General features: G+C 37.7%; 1 protein-coding gene and 1 long non-coding RNA gene across 3 annotated transcripts in view; one reads left to right on the forward strand and one right to left on the reverse strand.

The window, feature by feature from the left end:
• The window catches only part of tgfb3 (transforming growth factor, beta 3), a 30,712-nt gene that overhangs the window by 1,303 nt on the left and 8,197 nt on the right, over nt 1-21,212 (reverse strand). Inside the window, 5 exon segments of the mRNA XM_058750029.1 lie at nt 2,252-2,405; nt 5,538-5,709; nt 9,932-10,039; nt 11,097-11,226; nt 20,971-21,134. Coding sequence (XP_058606012.1) covers nt 2,252-2,405; nt 5,538-5,709; nt 9,932-10,039; nt 11,097-11,226; nt 20,971-21,134 — 728 coding nt within the window.
• LOC131523558 (uncharacterized) lies at nt 11,662-19,017 on the forward strand. Of its 2 annotated transcripts, none has more exons than XR_009266806.1 (3): nt 11,662-11,726; nt 12,254-13,224; nt 13,341-19,017. It is a non-coding gene; the product is annotated as an uncharacterized LOC131523558 (long non-coding RNA). The 2 variants fall into 2 exon arrangements; XR_009266807.1 differs by lacking the exon at nt 11,662-11,726 and having other exon boundaries at nt 11,765-13,224; nt 13,341-15,996; nt 16,069-19,017.

A 21,212-nucleotide genomic window follows, 5' to 3' on the forward strand; every position in this document is an offset into this window, starting at 1 on the left:
GGGTGTAGTTCTCAGAGTAATATTACATGTTGCGCTCTACTTTTGTGTCCTTAAACTCTTATTTTTTTGGGTCGACAGCTTATAAAAACATAGTTCTAGATTGTTTAGCTGTACACCTCGTCACACAGCAGCTTTTAGACATTGTTCTGTTTTGTTGTTAAAAGTCAGAAATGACAAGAAGGCAGCTTCCCGCAATACAAAGTCAGTGGAGAGCGTTGGATTGCTTTCCCCCCCGGTGGGCGTGGTTTTCAGATTATGCCGCGTGTCGCTCTGTCTCTATACCCACACTTGCAGTCTTTGCACTTGACCACTTGACTACTTATATGATGTATTTCCTGCATTTGGCCCAAGTGTCCAAGTGAGGATGAAGACCACAAGTGTGTTGAACTTTTCAGTACCTGATGAGACACACTTATAGTGTTGTAAAAATGTAAGTGTTTACATAGCTTTATTTTTATTTTAAATACTTTGCATTATAAAATCAACTTCTAAAGGTCTGTTCAGTATTCCCTATAACTTGGCACAATTCAATTTTGGTGCTTCTAATCAAGTGATGGAAAGCAGTTGCAAATGTTGTACAAAATAAATATCACCACTACTCATCTTTGCACCAGTAAAATGTGCAACACTTTGTGTTTCTACGAAATTATATAATATCTAATTAGCCTATTATATTAATATTTAACTTACATTGGAAAAGTTTCCGTGACCTCTCGTGAGATCTCGGCCAAAAGTCTCATGATTTATTTCCAGAACATGATGCATGATGGGATACGCTAAGCCTCGGACAGCGCTCCGGAGTGGTATTCGAGATAGTGTGGATTTAGTGTGCTTTAGTAAAGTTTTGAAGACTTGGGACAGTCTTGCGCACTTACTCAAGTGGCCAAGACCGCAAGTGTGGGTTTTTGGACAAGGGGTTAGTCAAGTCCCATTTGCTTCCATAGCGCTTTATACAATACAGATTGTTTCAAAGCAGCTTCACAGTAATAAACAGTAATTAATAACTTAATGCAGTGTAAAATTCATCAATAATGAAATATTCAAGTAAAGCAGCCCAACAGAAGACAGTAGTGTCATTATTGAGCTCAATTTAGACCAAATTTTGTTCACATTCTGATGCCACCAAATCAGCTATATTACTGAATAATAATAGTCATCAATTAATATTCAAATGAATCATTTACTCACCCTCATGTCGTTCTAAACCTGTATGACTTTCTTACATGGAACACAAAAGATTAATCATGCACATTAGTGAGTTTGTTGTTTTCAGTTTTTACTGAAACAACAAAATCGAAATTCAAGTTTGTATTTAGCTGAAAGCCGAAAGTGGAAAAAATGTTTTGGTAATTCGGTTTGGGTAATTGGGTGATTGAACTCTTTATGCTTTCATGTCCACATGTAATATACCAGTCATAGTAAAGTTCTTTGGCAACAATCCGCCACTTGATATTTCAGCCAAACCAATTCTACACATTGCTAGTCTAGAATCATTTTTGTTAAGTTGAAGTGCATGAAATGTGTCATCAGAGAGGCTGTTTTCAGACTTCTAGAACTATTTTTAAACTTGAAGCTACTAATTCATCTTTTTGTTGCCGTTTCAGCCAATTATTTTTAGTTTTTGGTTGCTGAAAATTTGGTGCATCACATGTTCATGCCTCCACTTTCAATACAATGAGTGTAAATAGAGACAGACAGAGTCAAGAATCTGAAAAGGACCATAAAAATAGTCCATATGATTTTTAATTCATTTGAAGTCTTCTTAAGTCCTGTGATGATGCTTGTGAGGGACAGACTAAAATTTAAGGTCTAAAATGACCAGTGACACAATGGTAATGGCATTGTATATAATGTAGCTCTCAAATCTCATTTGAAATTCTTAAATCTTAGGATGGCTGTCATCAGATACGAGTTGCACTTGGCATCATTGACCTCTCGTCTGATGTGATGTCTCTTGAAGCACCACATTTGTAAGTATGCGAACAGAAAGTGGAAGATTTTCAATGAATAATGGCTGTTTCTCACACAAAGCATCATGTGAATTAAGAAGACAGTGTCTCGATCTGGTGGTCCTGGTCTCAAGATATCTTGGTTTTTTTATGGGGCATTTTTGGATATTTCTTTCCACTTCATTTATTGTATTGCAAAGAGCAGCTTGGACATTCTTCAGACAGTCTCCTTTTTCCATAAAAGAAAGTCACACGGGTTAAAGCAATATGAAGGTTAGTAAAGGTGTGAAGGAGACTCTCACCGAGCTGTGCGTGGTGTCAGCGCTGCGGAGGTATGGGCACGGCCCGGAGCAGAAGTTGGCGTGATACCCTTTCGGCTCGTGGATCCACCTCCAGCCCAGATCCTGCCGGAAGTCAATGTACAGCGGCCGAACGCAGCAGTTCTCTTCGTAGTTTCTGAAAGCAGAAGGAAAGCCATCACTTTCTCCACCTGCCCGTTCACATCCTCACGCTCTTCGGTTCTTGGCGTGGATTCTGCATTCATTCAGAGATGTTTCCATGCACTTTTCACTTGGATGTTTCTGAGACTTGTATTTCGGTTCTGTATGGCCTTATAAACATGTCAGACAGTCTTTTGAGGCTCAGAAATTCCACTGTAAGGTGTGTCATTTTTTCCCTCCTGGATTCGACCCAGGTGTGGAGTGCTAACAGAGAGCCACACACTAAGGAGCCAGTGCACTACATAGCATACTGGGACAAATCTGAACTTGCAAGCTCTTGCAGAACCTCCCAGACGCTTCGAGCCGTCAGGTGCCAATTAAAAAGTTCATTCTTAAGGGGAAAATCTCTCTAAACACATAAGGTACGCTGCTGCTTAATGCAACGTGAAGCAGGGACGAGAATACGGATTTTAAAGGTCCTGCCATCTTTGAGAAGAAAGCAGATCAAATTCACCTTGCATTCCTACCTACAGATTAACATTTACGTTAATGCATTTGGCAGATGCTTTTATCCAAATGATGCTCTTCATAGTTTATCAATGCATGCATTCCCTGGGAATCAAACCAACAACCAGAGCTTCAGATTTGCAATGACTGGATCAGTACAGACATTTCTCCATAAATTATGTTTTGATTTTTTTCACAATGTACAAAGTGCTGCAGTGATTCATTTAGTGAGTATTTTTGCAGGCCAACCCATAAATTGGCATCAACCTGGTTCCCTCCACAAAAACCCAAGAGGATTTTTCCATTGGCTTTTGGATTATTGCAGAAAATAAGCTCTGAGACTAACCACTTTTAAGAATTTGAAAATTTGAATTAGAATTTTGAAGCCTCGATAATACCAGAAGTGAAAAGCTAAACATAGGCTATAAATAAACTACTCCATGGGTCAGTCACATGACATCACGTCACCACCATTACTCTTCAGTCTTTATTTAAAAACAATTTTTCCTGAAAGTTTGAGTTAGAATGGTTTGCAAGAGCGAGATTATATACATATTGAGGCTGTGAAAGTGACTACAAATTAGATGAGATTACTTGTTCAAGTGACACCACCAGCATCCCACTGTAGTCTCATTTAGACACTTATTAGCATCTGCCTTTTTCAAGACAAGTAAAATCTTTCAAAATATTTTGGGAATATCTTTAGCTTGTGTTCATCACTTTTTTCAGACATTTAACCAAAAGCCCATTGACTTCAAGAATATGGAACCAAAAGTGCTAAAATGTTTCTAGTTTGTCTTACAAAAATGCATCATCCCTGCAGCACTCTATTCTGTGTGAAATTGATCCAAAATGAGGTCTGAAGGCATCATAAGTAAGTTATCTAGCTTTTGTAACAACCTTCATGTCAGGGTAGCTAAGCTTCTGACTAATCTTCTAAATCCTACATTTACTCCAACCTTGATCAAACTCACCTGCCTGTAACTTTCTAGGAATCCTGAAGGCCTTGTTTAGCTTGTTCAGGTGTGTTTGATCAGGGTTGGAGCTAAACTCTGCAGAAAAGTGGACTTTGTGGGCCAGAGTTGAGAACCCCTGATGAAAATAATGGTTTCGCTTATGTACATCCAATGCAGTTTTGCCTTTAAAGAAATTATTTCACAAAATCAGCTTACTAGTCTTACTACTAGTGCGTATGTTGGTGTCAAGCGGCAACCTTCTGGTCTCTCTCTTGAAACCAACATGGAAATTACTTAAACTGCAATTCATCGACTGGCCGCTAGAGACTGGCTCCAAAAGGGAGTCAGACCCATAGAGACCCCCATGGTAAAATGCCCAACTTTGCAGCAGAAAAAAATGTTTACAGCCTGGTACAAACAGTGGTTTTGCTCTGTAAGCTAATTTTACCCTTCATGACAACTGTGAGGGGGTGATTTTATTTTTTTATAACTCATCCGTTTAAATTATATTAAGCCGTAAATTTCTACATAATTAAGGGCGTGGCCACTTGAGTGACAGGTGGATTGCCGCTGCTTTCACTTCCGTCGAGCTAGGCAGGCGTGGTTTGAGCAACCAGGCACGTCAGCTCCACCCACGTCCCGCCTCATTGCTAATTTTCGATTACCCGGGAGTGATGCACAGTGACACGCTGCCAAGTTGGCGACGGCCGGCTCCGTCCACATTGGGCTTTAAAAAATGCTCTTCAGAATCCTACTGGTGAAGTCTCAGACACTACATCCATGTTTTGTCTATGGTTGGTGCTGTCTTCTTAGATCTATAGAAGGTATTTGACACAGTTGACCACCAGGTCCTTTTAGCTAAATTAACAATAGTTTGGATAAAATCATATCTTTCAAATAGTCATCAATGTGTGTATATTGATGGTACGAAATTATCTTACATTGATTGTTCCAAGGGGGTTCCACAAGGCTCTATCTCGGGACCAATTATATTTTCACTTTATATTAATGATTTACCTGGAGTATGTAAAAATGTAAATCTTCAGATGTATGCAGATGATGTAGTCATTTTTACCCATGCGAATAATTGTGAGGAAGTGTTGATTACCTTGACTTCTGCTATGACAAATGTTTAGCATTGGCTTACCAAATCAGGTTTACTACTGAACACAAAAAAAACTGTTTGCATGATGTTTGCAAAACAAACCTTAGAGATGACACATTCAAATGTATTCCTGAGAGGGAGAAGCTTTAATTTGATAAAGAGTTAACGTATTAAGACAATTTTCCACTTATCTTACTTTTAAAAATCACTGTAGAAAGTGGCTTATGACAACTGAATTGTGTAACCATTTTACTTCGAAATGTTAAATAATGTGTTTGGAGCATTTTGTTTTCTATGTGATGTTTGCATGTATATTTGAGTACATGTTTTTGTGTGCACCTGCCTAGGGACTGTGGATGTAAATTAGCAACGTTGCTATAATCCGGCTTGTTTACATTCTGCATTTTACACAAATGTTCCTTTACATGCATTGTCCCCATCAAATAAATACGCAAACAAACAATAAGCCCCTGTGATGCATTTAATTGTCTAGGTAGGCAGCTGAGTAAGTTTTGGAATAGGGCTACAGTTGCAGTTTCAGTCAGCTTAATTTTTATTAGTATGTTGAAGAAATGCTTACGAGAAGCAGTAGTTAGTGTCCAGCGCGCGTTTGCGTCGTCTAGAGGTGGGCAGCACGTCCAGCCGGTGTGGCGGCAGCATCATCAGGATCAGATGAGGGAGAAGCTGCTCCTTCTGCTTCTTAAGTCGACCCAAATCCCAGCGGTTCTGCTCCTCGTACTCGCTGTCCATCCCTGAGGACACAGCAGAAGCACAGTCAAACTAAAACTGACAGACAGGCTCACATTAGAAACCTTAAAGCTGACTCAGGAATAATAATTAGGAGACAGTATTCACCCTAATACAATCTGATGTTCATCAGACTGTTGAACACTGTTGGAAAGACTTTGACGTCCAATTCAGTTCTGCTCAATTCCAACGTGACAGCTGCCAGATGAGGAATACAAAACTATACCCTTATTTTTATTTTAATGAAGACAAACAGTGAGATTTACTGACTATGACCCACGCATGAGGATCTACAGGTGTCTTCTTTGTGATGTAATTTCAAGTTCCATGTTTTCTTGTTGCACGACTTGCACAAAATGCCTTGCACATTGGTGAAGCCACACTGACTTTTGATTTGGACTTAAGTTTGTTGCCTGTTTGAGGTACAGAAGTCTTTTAATGAGACTTTATATCTTTACAATCTCAGGACAATCTCAAATTGAATTTTAACATCCGTTTGTATGCAAAGCACTTTTATTTATGCAGAATGCACATTTATAAACAGATTGGCCTGGCTGCAAAATTAGATTATTGAAACAATATAATCTCTAATAAATAAATGAGGTGGCATCAACATGCTTACTTCAAAGCACTCAAGCACATCATTTCACAGAGCGTCTGATTTGTACTGCACACATGAAACAGAAAGAGCTTTCGCAAAACAAAACCAATCTTTACGCAATTCCTCAGTGCGCTCAGGTTTCTAGTCGTGATACTGCGAGCTCTTTTGAGAAACAACCAGTCACTGGAGTTGACAAATTTCCCACAACCATACAGTCTGATTTGCCTGAAAAGTATTGCTTGCAAAATAATAGATGGAAATTCTGACATCTACACACGTTTTCCACTCAGCTGTTTTCTGAGATTCTGCAGCATTAGTTTACCACTTTGTTATGTGCTATTATTGAAGTATCATTGGTTTCAAATAAAACCACCCTGAAACAAACTGCATTTGGTCGTTTTATGTGTTAGAAGCTGTGTCTCACAGCAAAGTGGACCAAATTTCACGCTGACAGTCTGGATTCAGCTTCAGCAGTACTTATTCCTGTAGAGAAGTGGAAGCGTTCCTGAAGCCCGGCACAGACGGCAGCTCTCTGTCTCCTCGAGCATCTGCGTATTCAATCTGTTTGTGATAGCAAAAGCAGCTCGGGTCCCAGGAGAGGCGTTGCCCATAGATACGGACACCCCTCTTTCAATGAGGGCCAAGAGTCTGAGTGCCCGCAGTGGCGGCGCATTCCAGCCAGCGCATTCCCAAAACCCCAGACACCCCCGAGGCCCCCAGAACTAAGTGAGATTCCATACGCCAGAGCATTCCCATGATTGCAGCGTCCGACCGCTGCTGGACGGAGCGCTGAGGCCTTTATCTCAGCAGAACGCGTGTGCGGTGAGGCTGACGGCACATCACAAGAGCTCAGGGAAGAAACCTGAGAAACTGAGCAATCATCATACTGCACGCTGTAAAAAGATTATTGGAATATGTTTTACAAGATAATACTATTTCAGTCTTTCTACTTCAAAATTTCATGTTTAATTCAGTGTGTTACTTGCCGTTTCTTTGGAATTATTTGTTTACAATTTCTAAGTGAAATATGTTTCAAACACAAACTGATCCTGCTCCAGTTTTTTCAGTGTATTACATCTTAGGGTAACACTTTAGAATACTGTTCCGTCGTTAATGAATAACTACACAGGAACAAATGGCTAATGCACTATTAACATTGTAGTACTATTAACTAACAAGAAACTCTGATTAACGATTTATTAAGTAATAGCGCTAAGTTGAAACTGGTAGTTCACTATTAGCTAACCAATAACTACTGTTTTTTTTTTCATATATCCTGAGAACTCCTAAGAACTACTGTATACAGGATCATAATTAATGTGAATTATGCATAATGAATAATTAATTCTAAAATGAAGATCATGGTAACCCACTAGTAATGACTCAAGTATTACCAAATCCTTCTAAATGAGCTACTAATTACTCGGATCAGTATTCTAAAGTGAAAATCATCATAACTTCCTAATATTGACCGATGTCATTGTGAGCTTTTGAGATATGTGTAAGGTTTTGGATAGTAATGACTCAAGTGTTACTACATCCTTCTGAAGAAACTTCAGAAACTTGGATCAGTATTCTAAAGTGAAGATCACGGTAACCCACTAGTAATGATTTAAGTGTTACCAAATCTAGCTAAATGAATTACTAACCAGGACCTTACACAAACCTCAAAAGTTTACAATGACTTCAGTAATTACTAGATAATTATCATGATCTTCACTTTAGAATACTGATCCAAATAATTAGTAATTCCTTCTGAAGAATCTGGTAATACTTGAGTCATTACTAGTGGGTTACCATGACCTTTACTTTAGAACGAATTATACATTACGTATTATTCATATTAATTATCAACCTGTATACAGTAGTTAGTAGTTCTTGGGGAGGTATGAAAAAAATAATAGTTACTGATTAGCTAATAGTGAACTACCACATTCAACTAAGCACTATTACTTACTAATTCATTAATCAGAGTTGCTTGTCAGTTACTAGTAGAGTGCTAATATTGCATTACGCATGTGTTCTTGTGTAGTTATTCATTAATGATGGAACAGTATTCTAAAGTGTTACCCATCTTAGTAATAAACAGTAAGGAGACTCCGCAGTACCACAATCAGCTCTAACTGTCACCTTAATTTATTCCTCATCCAGTTGTTATAATTATAGCAGATGACCATTTTTACTTTTTAGACTTTAGTTAGCATGTAATGTTACTGTTTGAGCATAAAAAAAAAAGATCTGCAAGGTTACAAAGCTCAAAGTCTACTCTCTATATATTCTATAACCAGTGTTGAGGAAAGTTACTTTTAAAAGTAATGCATTACAATATTGCGTTACTCCCTATAAATGTAACTAATTGCGTTGCTTAGTTACTTTTTATGGAAAGTAATGTGTTACATTACTTTTGCGTTACTTTTTCTCACCTGGGCTGGGCTTGCTCTTTGTTTTTAATATAAAAAAGTTATATTTTTGGCAAATGTAAAAGACCTTTTACACCAAAAGTAAAATGAATATGCCTCAGGCTAAAGGAAATGTACATTCACGTCTGTACAGTAGAGAGCGCAGCTCAAACAAACCTTTCAGCTGTGCTGCCGTTCTGGATCGCATGAAGAACAGGACGCAAGAGAAGCAAGTTCAACACTCTTCAGCAATACAAATTAAAAATGTTATGTTTACCTTAAGTAATGTTTGCTTATTAGTATGGCTGAATGGGATCACTTAAGGTCAGAAGCAAAGACGCTATTTAATGAAATAGGATTAAATACTTAAAGGATATTTGTGTTATTTAACATATTTAATTATTGCAGGTTGGTGTCATATTCTGAGTTTGACTGCTTTTATTCATTTTGAGGAATACTGAATTTGTTTTTGTGTGAGTGAGATGAGTAAATATTGACATTAGAATACAGTAAGTACATTACAGTAAGATCATGTTCACAAACAACGCTCTGCACTTACTCCTGATTTCTCTCAACATGGCAATACCAGAGCCGTCAGTCAATAAACAGGAAAACAAACTGGCATTACTTATTTGAAAAAGTAGCTCAGATATTTTCTTGTATATTAAAAAGTGATGCATTACTTTACTAGTTACTTGAACAAAAAGTAATATGATAACACACCTTTACACAGAAAACACTTTTCAAGAACTACAACAAATCGCTTGTTTAGACTACAACTGCTTCTTCCAGATCTTGTGAAGTCACAAAGTCACTCTGGCTCACTAATTTAAATATCTCCACCCACAGAATATGCAAAAAAGGGGACGAGGCCTGGTTGAGCTGCGCGAGAGATCTTAGGGAAAAAAACCTCTGAAACATCCTATAAAACCTGTGCTTGAAAGGGTTCTCTACAGTCCTCTCGTTCATAAACATTCTCAGGTTCTGAATCGGACTCAAATTCATATGGCAAAATTGATTTATTTACAGATGATAGTGAGCAGATGTAACTCGCGGTTATTGTAAGGGGTGACATTTCCGGAACACGCTCTAAGCGCTTCACCAATCACAACACACTGGGCCAGCTAACCAATCAGAACATATTTTGTATTTCATCGATACAGGAATTAACAATTAGCTGTTGCATGTTGGATATGTTTGGTTTCAGCATTGGTTTTCTTCACTCACCTTTGAATTTGACCTCCAACACCTCGTTGACGTTCTCAACGATGTCTCCGTTGGGGCTGAACGTGTGGCACGGGCAGTGAACGCTGACCTCCAGGCCGAGGTTGGTCTCTGAGCAGTGGAACAGCACAGATTTGGGATACGGTTTCTCCACAAACATCTCATTCCAGTTTCTGTGTTTGGATATTCACAGCCTAAACGGCATCTTTGAGCAAATGCTACTCACAGTATTTTAGCCCACACGAGACACTGGCCAAATTATTTGAATAAAAACTGCTTCTGCATTACTAAACACTGTTAAAGTAACGGTAATCTGCCAGATTTGTGCTCTTCATAGGGAGCTGGAACTGTGCAATCCCCAGGCCAATTACTTTTCTGTGGGTTTCTGAAATTTTTCAACGTGGGTTTTCAAATTGTCATTAATTTAATAATACATGCAAACTCATATTTGGTCATTCATTGCATACATTTTCCAGGTAACTACAGCGATTCCTACACAGACTGAATCTTTAGTGACTCTAGTGATTCAGTACATTGATACGATTTTCAAATGATTCTTCCTTTTTTATATGGCAGTACAGTAGCAAATACAGAGTGTTTATTTCATTACAACACATGAAGCTGTCTGTGTGTGGTCAGAATCACTCATCGCAACTCAACTCTCACATTTGTACTTGCACTGCCAATATTCTCACTAATTATAGGGACAGCTGTAAATTCATACACACACTTTTGCTGGAAGACCACAGCATACAGTGAAAAACACTGATATGTTTATCATTTTAATGGATGATTTAATGGACATGTATATGTGTATGTCATTCAGATGTTCCTCAATGTTGAAAAAAGTATTACTGGGCTAAGTTTTTACAAGTATTATTTCAGTCTTTCTACTTTTTTTTGTACCTATTTGTGAAATCTACTCATTTCTGAGTGAAAACTGTTTCTAAGTAAAGCCTACACCAAGGATTGTTGTTGTTGTTTGTTTGTTTTCTTAGCACAGCTGGCATAGGCCTATTAACAACGCAATTTCCAACAACAATCTAAAGTACCTGATGCAAACCAAAATGTGTTACGTTTACATGACATAAAGCACCTGATTCAATGTTCATATATTAATAGTACCTTCACGTAATGGTGTAATAGCGTTTGATAAAGGTTTACTTACCTCTGTACATGAGCCACTCCCGTACGGTCTCAGTGACGTCAAAGGAAACCCACTCCGGCGTTCCTTTAGTCAGAACGTTCTTGCCGCCGATGTAGCGCTGCTTAGCGATGTGCTCATCGGGACGAAGAATCTACCAACAGACACGCAGTGCGTGAGTTTAAAACTGACATTATATGCCATCAGCATTAGCAAACAACTTTAAAGGGATAGTTCACCCAAAAATGAAAATTCTGTCATTAATGACTCACCCTCACCTCGTTCCAAACCCGTAAGACCTTCGTTCATCTTCAGAACACAAATGAAGATATTTCTGATGCACTCCGAGAGCTCTCTGACCCTCCATAGACAGCAATGCAACTGAAATATTCCCAGACCCAGAAACGTAGTAAGGACATCGATAAAACGTAATCAGCCTTGTAATGAAACCTCGTAGCTTCACAAAATTGAAATTGAGCCACTGATGTCACGTGGACTGTTTTATCGATGTCCTTACTACGTTTCTGGGTCTGGGAATATTTCAGTTGCATTGCTGTCTATGGAGGGTCAGAGAGCTCTCAGACTTCATCAGCAATATCTTCATTTGTGTTCTGAAGATGAACGAAGGTCTTACGGGTTTGGAACGAGGTGAGGGTGAGTCATTAATGACAGAATTTTCATTTTTGGGTGAACTATCCCTTTAAAGATCATAACGGATTTAACAGGTTTGCTGAATGCTCAAAAAGACAGCCCCGTCCCAAACTCACTAATTGTTTGAGTCAGAAGTTGACATGTTGGGCCGCGCAAACAAACAAACAAACATTCTGCTTTCAAATATTGGCGGAACACTCGTATTAACCAGTTGAACGCATATGAATGCCACCATAAAATGGTATCCTATTTGTAAGTGTGAAACTTAGGATAGTCTTTAAGCCCAGAATTTCCGAATTTCATCTGTTAAAATGAATTCGTTTTTTTCTTGTTTTCATTTACAATGAAACTAAGGCTACGTCTACAGCGGTGGCTAAAATGATTAGAACACTAGTATTTTCAGCAGCTAAAAAATGGTTTTAAGTCAGTTATTTCTGTCTTTTGCTGTAGGAAATATCAGTTTACATTTCCAAACATTCATTTTTGCCATTAATTGTAATAACCCAGTGAGATTTTTGTGCTCCACACAGAGATCTGATCATCATCAGTCTGTCTGGAATGACATGAAGGAACAAACTGAGAGACAGACTAAATCCAGAAGAACTGTGTCTCAAGACGCTTCAAGAAACCTCCTGCAAAGCTACAGTGCTGTTAAAAGTTTTAGGCACTTGTGCAAAAATGCTGTAAAATGAGGATGCTGTCAAAAATAATGTCATGAATAGATTTTCTTTATCAATTAACTTATATTAACTAAATGAAATCAGCATTTGTGAGCATCCTTTGCGTTTAAAGCAGCTTTGCCCTCGCTGCACTTGAGCAGAGTTTTCACTGATGATTGTGTGTCTGATGTAAAACGCACCTGCCCTCATGTTTTGCCATGAACAGCAATCGCGAGTACATTTTTGCAGGACTGTGACATGAAGAGTGTACAAAGTAACACATCTGTATCACTAGTGTTAAAGTGAATAGCGCATAACAGGCACAACACCAGTATAAACATAGAAATCTATTGGTACATTATGCGTCGCGTGACTAAACATGCGTCATCATTTTCACAGTCCACACTACAACGTGAAAACAGCGTTTTCACATTTATCCACTTTGGAAAATGTTTTTTTTTTTTTTTTTTAATAAAGCTCAGTTTTCCTTGGCAAAAACGCTGTCTCAGTGTGGACGGAAGGCCAAAACGGAGAGAAAAAGATACGTTTTCAAACAAAAACATGTTAGTGTGTACAAGGCCTAAACTGCATGTTATAAATAGCATAGTATTGTACAATTACTATAGAATAGCCTATATAACGATTCAGTTTACAGCATAAAACACATCCAATGCACATTCTTTATTCATCATTTTGTGCTTGCAGAGTTGAAAAACTCTTTGAATTTCATGTAGAAAATCACCATCTTTCTCCGACCGAAGTGATTTGAACGCACCTGACGTCGTAATTTCGATTTCCCAACTCAACTACGTTCAACTTTCCAAGGGGACTCGAACGCACCGGTTTGTAAAAGCTCTTCTGAACATTGAACTGAGATACGAGCAAAGTATTTTAACATGGAAAATATTGACACACGTGAGCTTAAGGAGAACACAAACTCTCTCCTGCACACTTACAGACAGACAGCGATTAATCCAGACACCGGAGCTGCCCGAGGCCAAACGCTTCTGCTCTCTCACTCATGGAAAAAGTGAGTCGTGGAGTCTGATAGCCCATAATACAGCACGTCAACGCCTGCGAACGAACGGCCCGAACTCAGTCAACACACGCTGAGCTCCTCGTTCACGCCTCTGACTGACAGCTACATTTGAATGCAGGTGAAGATTCTTATTCAGAACCAGTTCCATTATTTTTAAATACTGGAACTGAATCATTTCCATGATGTTGTTGACGGTTCTGAGCTAAAATACTCTGGCAGACATTTACATAGACAGCATCCCAGACAGAAACTCATGAGGGAACCATTTAGAAAGTATTTGTATCAACTCATCAATACATAACTTTGTATTGATACTTTTCAATACTGAATTAATTCAATTTATTACAAGGCGCTCTGCTCGATTCTGATTGGTGATTTGCGACATTAACACCATTATTTAATTATTTCTGACAGGAATGAAAGCGAGGCTGTGAGGGACTGAAGTACAGCGTATACCAGGTTGTTTAACAACATAACGATTGTTCTGGCGAAACGTCTTTCCATAAAACAGATTTGAAAGTAGTGAGTCGTGAAAATTACGTGATATAGGACAACTATACTCTAGTCATAAACAGATCTATCAATTTTAATTTGTGTTCAATTCAGTTTGGTGTCTAACCTGACTAAAATAACATTCATCCAGATATCTGAAGCGAAGGCATTACAATCTTGTGTCTGTCTTATAGACTATTTATTGATTAGAAAATGAAATCTGAGGATTTAAGTGTTATTAACAGTGCATTTTTATTGCAGTGTTCGTTTTCTTGCCAGAATGATTATACACTGACGGATTATAGGATAATAAACAGGTAAGATTTTAAAACAGCTTCATCTCAAATCAATATTTCATGTCCCCATAATTATTTATGAGGTTTATTTACTATAATAAGTAGTATGACTGTATCTTATCCCTTAAATTTCTGTCTTGTTTGAACTTGTTTGTTCATCTTGGCTAAAAGCCACTTTCTAAGAACAGTTTTTCTTCACAGATGCTTTGTATTCAGTGAGCTAATGAAACATTTAAACTCGTATCAATATTTTGTGTCCAATTATTTAGTTATGTGGAGAGCAGCCGTGTAATAAGCAGGATAAACCCCTTCACGGTGATCACCCTGTCGAGGTCGAGGTTTATTTTGCAACAACAACCATCCGGATGTACATTATCCCTCACTTATAATTGACATTTCTCTCCCTTTGGATATATATTTTTTTCACTAATCTCTTCACAATGCATTCTGGGATTGCCTTCTCCGCGATGAATACTATACGCTATGCACTATTTCCTCCAGTGTTTAGTGGATGAACTTTGTGTTCAACAGTGCATGTTCAACACTCCACACTTGTTTTTTTCAGTTAAATAAGTGCATCCCAAGGTATTTAAAGTGCACTTCTTGTTGGAGTTTTCAGTGTGAACACACTACTTGCACTAGACTATTTATACCACAAAATGGCATAGAATAGTGCAAAATTGTGACGCAGCTAATGTTTCCTGCATTGTGCTGCACTGCTATTGAATATACAGCACCACGGCATGAAAAATGATGTTTTAGCTGAGAGTTTGCAGTCTGAATCAAATATGCACAAAATAATACAAAGGTAATATTCACACAGGATGTGTGATTCACAGATGAATGAGTCATATGGTTGTTTTTAATGAATCAGTCAAAAACACTCATCAGTCAGTCTCAGTCTCAAATGCATGAACTATCGGTTTGATCAGTTTAATGACTGAATCACTGACTGAAGTCATTACTTTTGTCATGTCCAACTCAAAATGAACCAAGAGCTGTTACTGTGTGGCTCCAGAGACTTAAAGCAGTGTAATCACCGATGTGTTCAAACGCCAACATGAGCTCAAAGAATCATTAATGTGATTATTGAGGAAGCAGATTCATTTTTAACTGTGAAGATCACAAATGTGACTAAGACCATTTAGCCTTTTCTAATCATGTCCGAGATTTTTTTCTGTGTTCATATGGCACATGCCACAAAAGTCACCAAGTTCAGTACCGTTCTGAAGAAGTAAAAAATTCAAAACATAAAACTGGCTACAAAGAGTGGGGCTCTACACTGCAACCGTTTCAGTCGCATTTGAAACCAAAAATTAGTATGTGCGACTGAAAATATATTTATAGGCAATGAAAATATTTTCAAACAAATCACTGTTTGCACATCTCAGAGCAACACACAGATGTGTTTCACTGCTGAATGAATCAGCATTTTTTGAACGAATCGGTCAATGATTCAATTAATTATTCATAAAGTCACTTGCTTCACTTATGAATGAATCAGCCATTCTGAGCGAATCGACTGAATCGGTTAATGACTCTATGACTTGCTGCCAACTACTTTAAAAGTAGAGTTTAATTTTTTTCCATCATTTTGTAGTTCTATATTCAAAAGTTAAAGGTGCTGTATGTAATATTGACAGCTAGTGGTTGAAACTGTGGTCCAAATTCAAAATATTTTTTGTCCCACCCCTCCTGCTCAGACTCGATGCTCACATGGGTTGCCAGATTGAGGACACACAACAGGAACAAGTGCAATTGACAATGGAAACAACAAGCCTTACACTGTAAATTGATGAGTTGATTTATTCGTGTTTAATATGCCTCTGTTCATAGAGTTTTTTTCAATGGGTTTTTAGGTCGGGTAGAATCTGTGATCTCTGACCCAGTGCGTTTGCTGGCTTCCATGGCTGCAATACTTGTTTCCCACCAGCTGGCAACCCGGGGTGTCGGAATCCTATTGGGTAAACTGGCAGTGGGCGGAGTCACACAGACCAAAACAAAAACAGACATTCCGACACAGAATGCTCATTTTAAAGCAGAACAACTGCTGTAGCTTTATTTTTCAGAGATGTATGAAGTATGTGAACTTAGTGTGTTTCCTAAATATCTGCGAAAATGGTATTTTATATGCTTTAGTGCACATTTTTAGTGCAAAAATGCATGCGGCACCTTTAATTTTTAAAACACTACATTAATGTCAGCTGCATTAAGCAGAGTAAATGCATATAAATGCCACTTCAGATGCAGCTTCTGTGCCGCTTCTGCAGTTCAAAGTTGGATTCTGTTGATACTGATTGTATTTGATTGGTAACAACCTGGTGTGTCTTATTGATTGATTGTTTTTTTGTTTTTTATAAATTCTGAATAAAACAAACATTAATGGACAAAATTATACAAGAAAGTACAGTTTTGTTTTTTCTACTTTCATGTTTAATTCAGTGTGTTACTTGCCACTTCTTGTAATTGTTTGTGAAATTTACTTGAAATTGTGTTTTTTTTTGTGTGTGTGTGTACATTTTATAAGGTTAGAGAAAACTGCCATAGGAAATTAATTTAAGGGGTCATGTATGATGAACGGCGCTTTATTGTTCATCCCAAAGAGGCACTAAATCACTTTCACAGACTTTTTCATTAACTGTTCCCTCCTGCTCAACTCAATCCCAGCAGCTGAGTCCTTAACCATCTTCATCTCTTCCATCTTTTTTTGACCCTCTGACTCTAGCACTCTCTATTCTAATTCTGTTCTTAAAAAAATAACACTAACTTCTCTATTCTTTTTGTTTTCTATTTATTTATTATATAATTAAAATAAAATAAAAAAAACCTTGCCACGTGTACTGCATTAAGCTAACCGATTTTGATTGTAATTGTAAAGTTATTGTCTGTCATTGATCAGAAGGTGCAAATTACCAAATTTGTCATTTCATTTCTTACAAAGCTATCCCAACCATCAACTGCACAGAAATTGCAGTAGAATTCAGAAGACCCTTGAAAGTATCTGTAAGAATGCGGCCCCTCGCTGTCTGACGCTTTAGTCTGCCAGATAAAATCAGCATCCGCCGCTGCTCCGGAGCACGGAGGTCCCAACACTGCTTGGCTCATGAAAAGCAGGCTGGGATAAGTAGATTCTGGAGCGCTGCGAGGAGCTAATCTAACATCCTGAGAGCGCGGCTGGGGGCGGAGGTCCGTGGAGAGCACTCGAGCGGCCCACGCCAGAGCCACGGAGCTCTCTCCTGCGGGGCGAAGCGGCTCCTTTACAGGATATGCTGGAACCCCATCAGGGCTCTCAGGCTCTCACGGGAGATCAGTCAGGAAACGGAGCGAAAATCCACACTGAAAATACAACACCTATAGAACATATACTCGCGGAATGAATCTGTTATATAACGGCTCTCAGGCCTGCAAGCCGCAGGGTTTTATTTTGTGGTCAGAAGCATCGGCGTGTGAAAGTAAAGCTCTGAGTTTCTCAGAATGCTTCCTTTGTTCGCTTGCAATTGTGCAAATGTTCTTCTGTATAATCCATCAGCACCTGGAATACAGATCAGGCCTGTAAAAGACTCGCGCTCCATCTCACTTCAGTACAGTGCCATCGTCTTTCTCTCGTGTCTGTGTTTGTTCTGTGTGTGGAAACTCTAGTATTTGAGGCTTAGATGTGAAGGATGTGTTGTACGGTGTATTGTATTTAAAAGCCTGCAAAAAAATGACAAAAAATGACGGACAGTGTCTGTATGAACTAAAGCATCGCCTATAACGGTAGGAAATAACTAATGTGTAGGCATTTTAACTGATATGTAAAAAGCTATTAAGATTTGGTTAATTGTCAAAAATATTAATTTACACTACAATTGGGGATTTTTAAAAATGTTTTGAAAAAAAAAAAGTATCTTCTGCTTACCAAGACTGCATTTATTTGATCTAAAATACACAAATAATAAGTGAAATGTTATTACAGTTTTAAACAGCTGTTTTCTATGTGGATATATTTTAAAATGTAATTTATTTCTGAGATCAAATCTGTATTTTCAGCATCATTACTGCAGTCTTCAGAGTCACATGATCCTTCAGAAATCATTCTAATATGCTGATTAAAACATTAACATTTCTGATTTTTATTAATGCTGAAAACAGTTGTGCTGCCCAATATTTTTGTGGAAAGCGTAATAGATTTTATTTTTTATAGTTCAAAAGAACAGCATTTATTTGAAATAGAAACCTTTTGTGACATTATGCATGTCTTTACTGTCACTTTTGATCAGTTTAATGCATGCTTGATAAATAAAAGTATTAACTGCTTTCAAAAGCATCCAACACTTTTGAATTGTAACGTATACAAATATATAAGCAGTTTAAGAGTGTTAGGAGATAATTGATTGTCATTCACTGTTCTTTGTTTTCTGTTTTCATAATAACAGCACCTTCTCTTATTCATTTACTTTTTATTACTACTTTTTTAACTGAAGTTGAAATCTATATGGTCACAGAACAACCTCAAGAGCTCATGATCAGTCAGTTTCGAAAGATCTATACTAAAAATGTATTCCAGGATGATAACTTTCATGTCTGTTTGTGTACCTGTGTTTCGGAGATCTTGTGCATTATTATGAACACAAAATGCTTCAAGTTCACTGTATTTACACATTTGTGTCATACATTATACCCCAGTGAAAAAGAAATATACTAAAATGTATTTGAAATACATTTATTTCATGCTAAGTATACTACAAATACATTTACATATTTATGTGCTTAATAAAAATGTACCATGCAACTCTACTTTTAGTATATTAAACTTGTATACTTAAAGTCTGCTAAACTAATTTTGTACTTACTTGCACTTTAATTGTGCTGAAGTAGTGCTGAATCAAACTAAATATATACTGAAGTATATTGGACTGTGCTAAAGTGGAACTATTGCAAGTATACTTCAGGTACACGTTAAACGCATTTAAAGACTGATATTATTCAAAGATCATACAATCCTCATCAATAAAACACATTTTAGGCTTAATATTAAGAAATGTGCATTGTGCACAAATAGTACTCGAAATAAAGTTTAATTATAATTTTTAGCAAGTCTTAAGCGATATGTCAGTAAATATGTTAATAGATTTGAACTATACTAAGTATGAAATAAATGTATTTTAAATATATTACTTTTTTACTCGGGTAGTTTAGCAAATGAATACAGTGCAAACACAAAGGAGATGGCAGCACCTCTCATATGAAGAGCTACACACACAAACACAAAGACATCAGGGTTTACACACAACAAATGAACCATATGTTTGGCATAAAATATTCATTTTGGAATGAGCTATATGTGTAGGGAGGGTAATAGGAAAAGCATGCCATTTAGGCATATTTTTATGTCTGAATGCTCTTTATATTGTTTTACTTTTGCATTAAAATGTAAAGAATATTGATATAAAGAATAATATTTGAATATAATGCAATGCAACATTTACTCTTGGCCAATGGTCCTCAGTCAGGTTTGGTTGTTTGGAGTTTCTCTGCTCAGTGGTGAATGACTGTTGTAAACTTCATTATATGATTGACCTACAAGCTGCATGTGATCGTGTTGAGAACTTTTTTTCCAGTGAAACACAGAGATCTCCAACATCTCTTCTCCTAAAGATCCTTTATTTTAAAGCATGATAAATGCATTTACTCCTGTGTGGAGTCACGGCTTTGCTTACGGGGATCTGCAGAAAGCACTGTAACTCAGCCTTTGTGGTAGTTTATGAAATAGTTTTGGCTTCATAATGCTTTCAGCTACCAGTAAGACTGTCATACGCTCAGCTCGGTTTCACATTCTGTTCATTTACATCCCTTCCACAGAATTCTGCAGATTTTCCCTTTAAAAATAGAAGAGAAAATGCAAAAACATCCAGAGATCCCACCTGGGCCTGATCATAAATCCTCTAAATCTTCTTGGAAAAATAAAGTATTAACCCTATAAAGCCTACTGTATCATATGTGAAGGCCTCTAAATGACGAAAATGATCAAACTTTGCTGTTAAACCTGTTTCTCTCTCAATCTGCTGCATGTCTTCTGTCTCTGGTTGATAGTTTAGAGTTGTTTATCCAGTAAAAGCTCTTTTAGTGTAATTGTAGAAGCGTCCAGCTTCAGCTGCTGCTTCTCGTGTGTTTTTTCTGTCAAATCTTGACTGATTTTGATCAAGTAAACGTCAGAATAACTGCAGTCATGTTTCCAGATGAACACTTACTGGACTGAAGCAGCTCAGCTTTACTTGATTCTCCATCAATCATTTTCTAGAAAAATCAGTGCGTCTCAAATCTGATCATCAGGATCTTTCCAGAAGCTTTACTTTCACTGTTCCTCAGCGGAGGAATGATCTTCATCTCACATCTTCTGAGGATCTCTCAACCAGCATTGCATTATATGTTTGGATCATTTCAGTCTCATCTAAGACATATTATTGGAGATATAGAGCGACCGCTGATATTTACATCATTTTATATCAGTATCTGCTGCACTGTTATAAAGATCTCATCAGAATTTCATCATATACTGTAAATATCAGCATCTGAAGCATATCGCATAATTAAAATTTGAGTAGTTTTTCCTCCATATTCTCACCACTGTATGAGCCATGGATGAAATATGATTATCAACAAAAACCAACCACATATGTAAATGTGTAATATTTTGTCTATAATTGAGTTTTTCTGACTGTGATTTGATATGTCAGGCTGTACAGGTTGAATGTGAGTAAATGAAAGCAGCTGGCAGGCACCTGGTAGAGCTCGATGCGCTGCTCGTTTCTCTTGGCGCTGGAGTTTGGCACCCGCAGCGCACGGAATTCTGCCCGGAACAGGTTGGTCGCGTTCTTCTCCATGCTGGAGACGTTGAAGCGGAAAACTTTGGACGTTATTCCCTTGGGGCAGTAGGGAAGGTCATCTGCAATGGGAGAGGTCAGAGAACAGCTATCAGTTTCCTCTGATCTGATCACACATTATTTATGCTTTGTGCCACAAG

This window comes from Onychostoma macrolepis, chromosome 17 (genome assembly GCF_012432095.1).
Source record: "Onychostoma macrolepis isolate SWU-2019 chromosome 17, ASM1243209v1, whole genome shotgun sequence".
Lineage (NCBI taxonomy): Eukaryota > Metazoa > Chordata > Actinopteri > Cypriniformes > Cyprinidae > Onychostoma > Onychostoma macrolepis.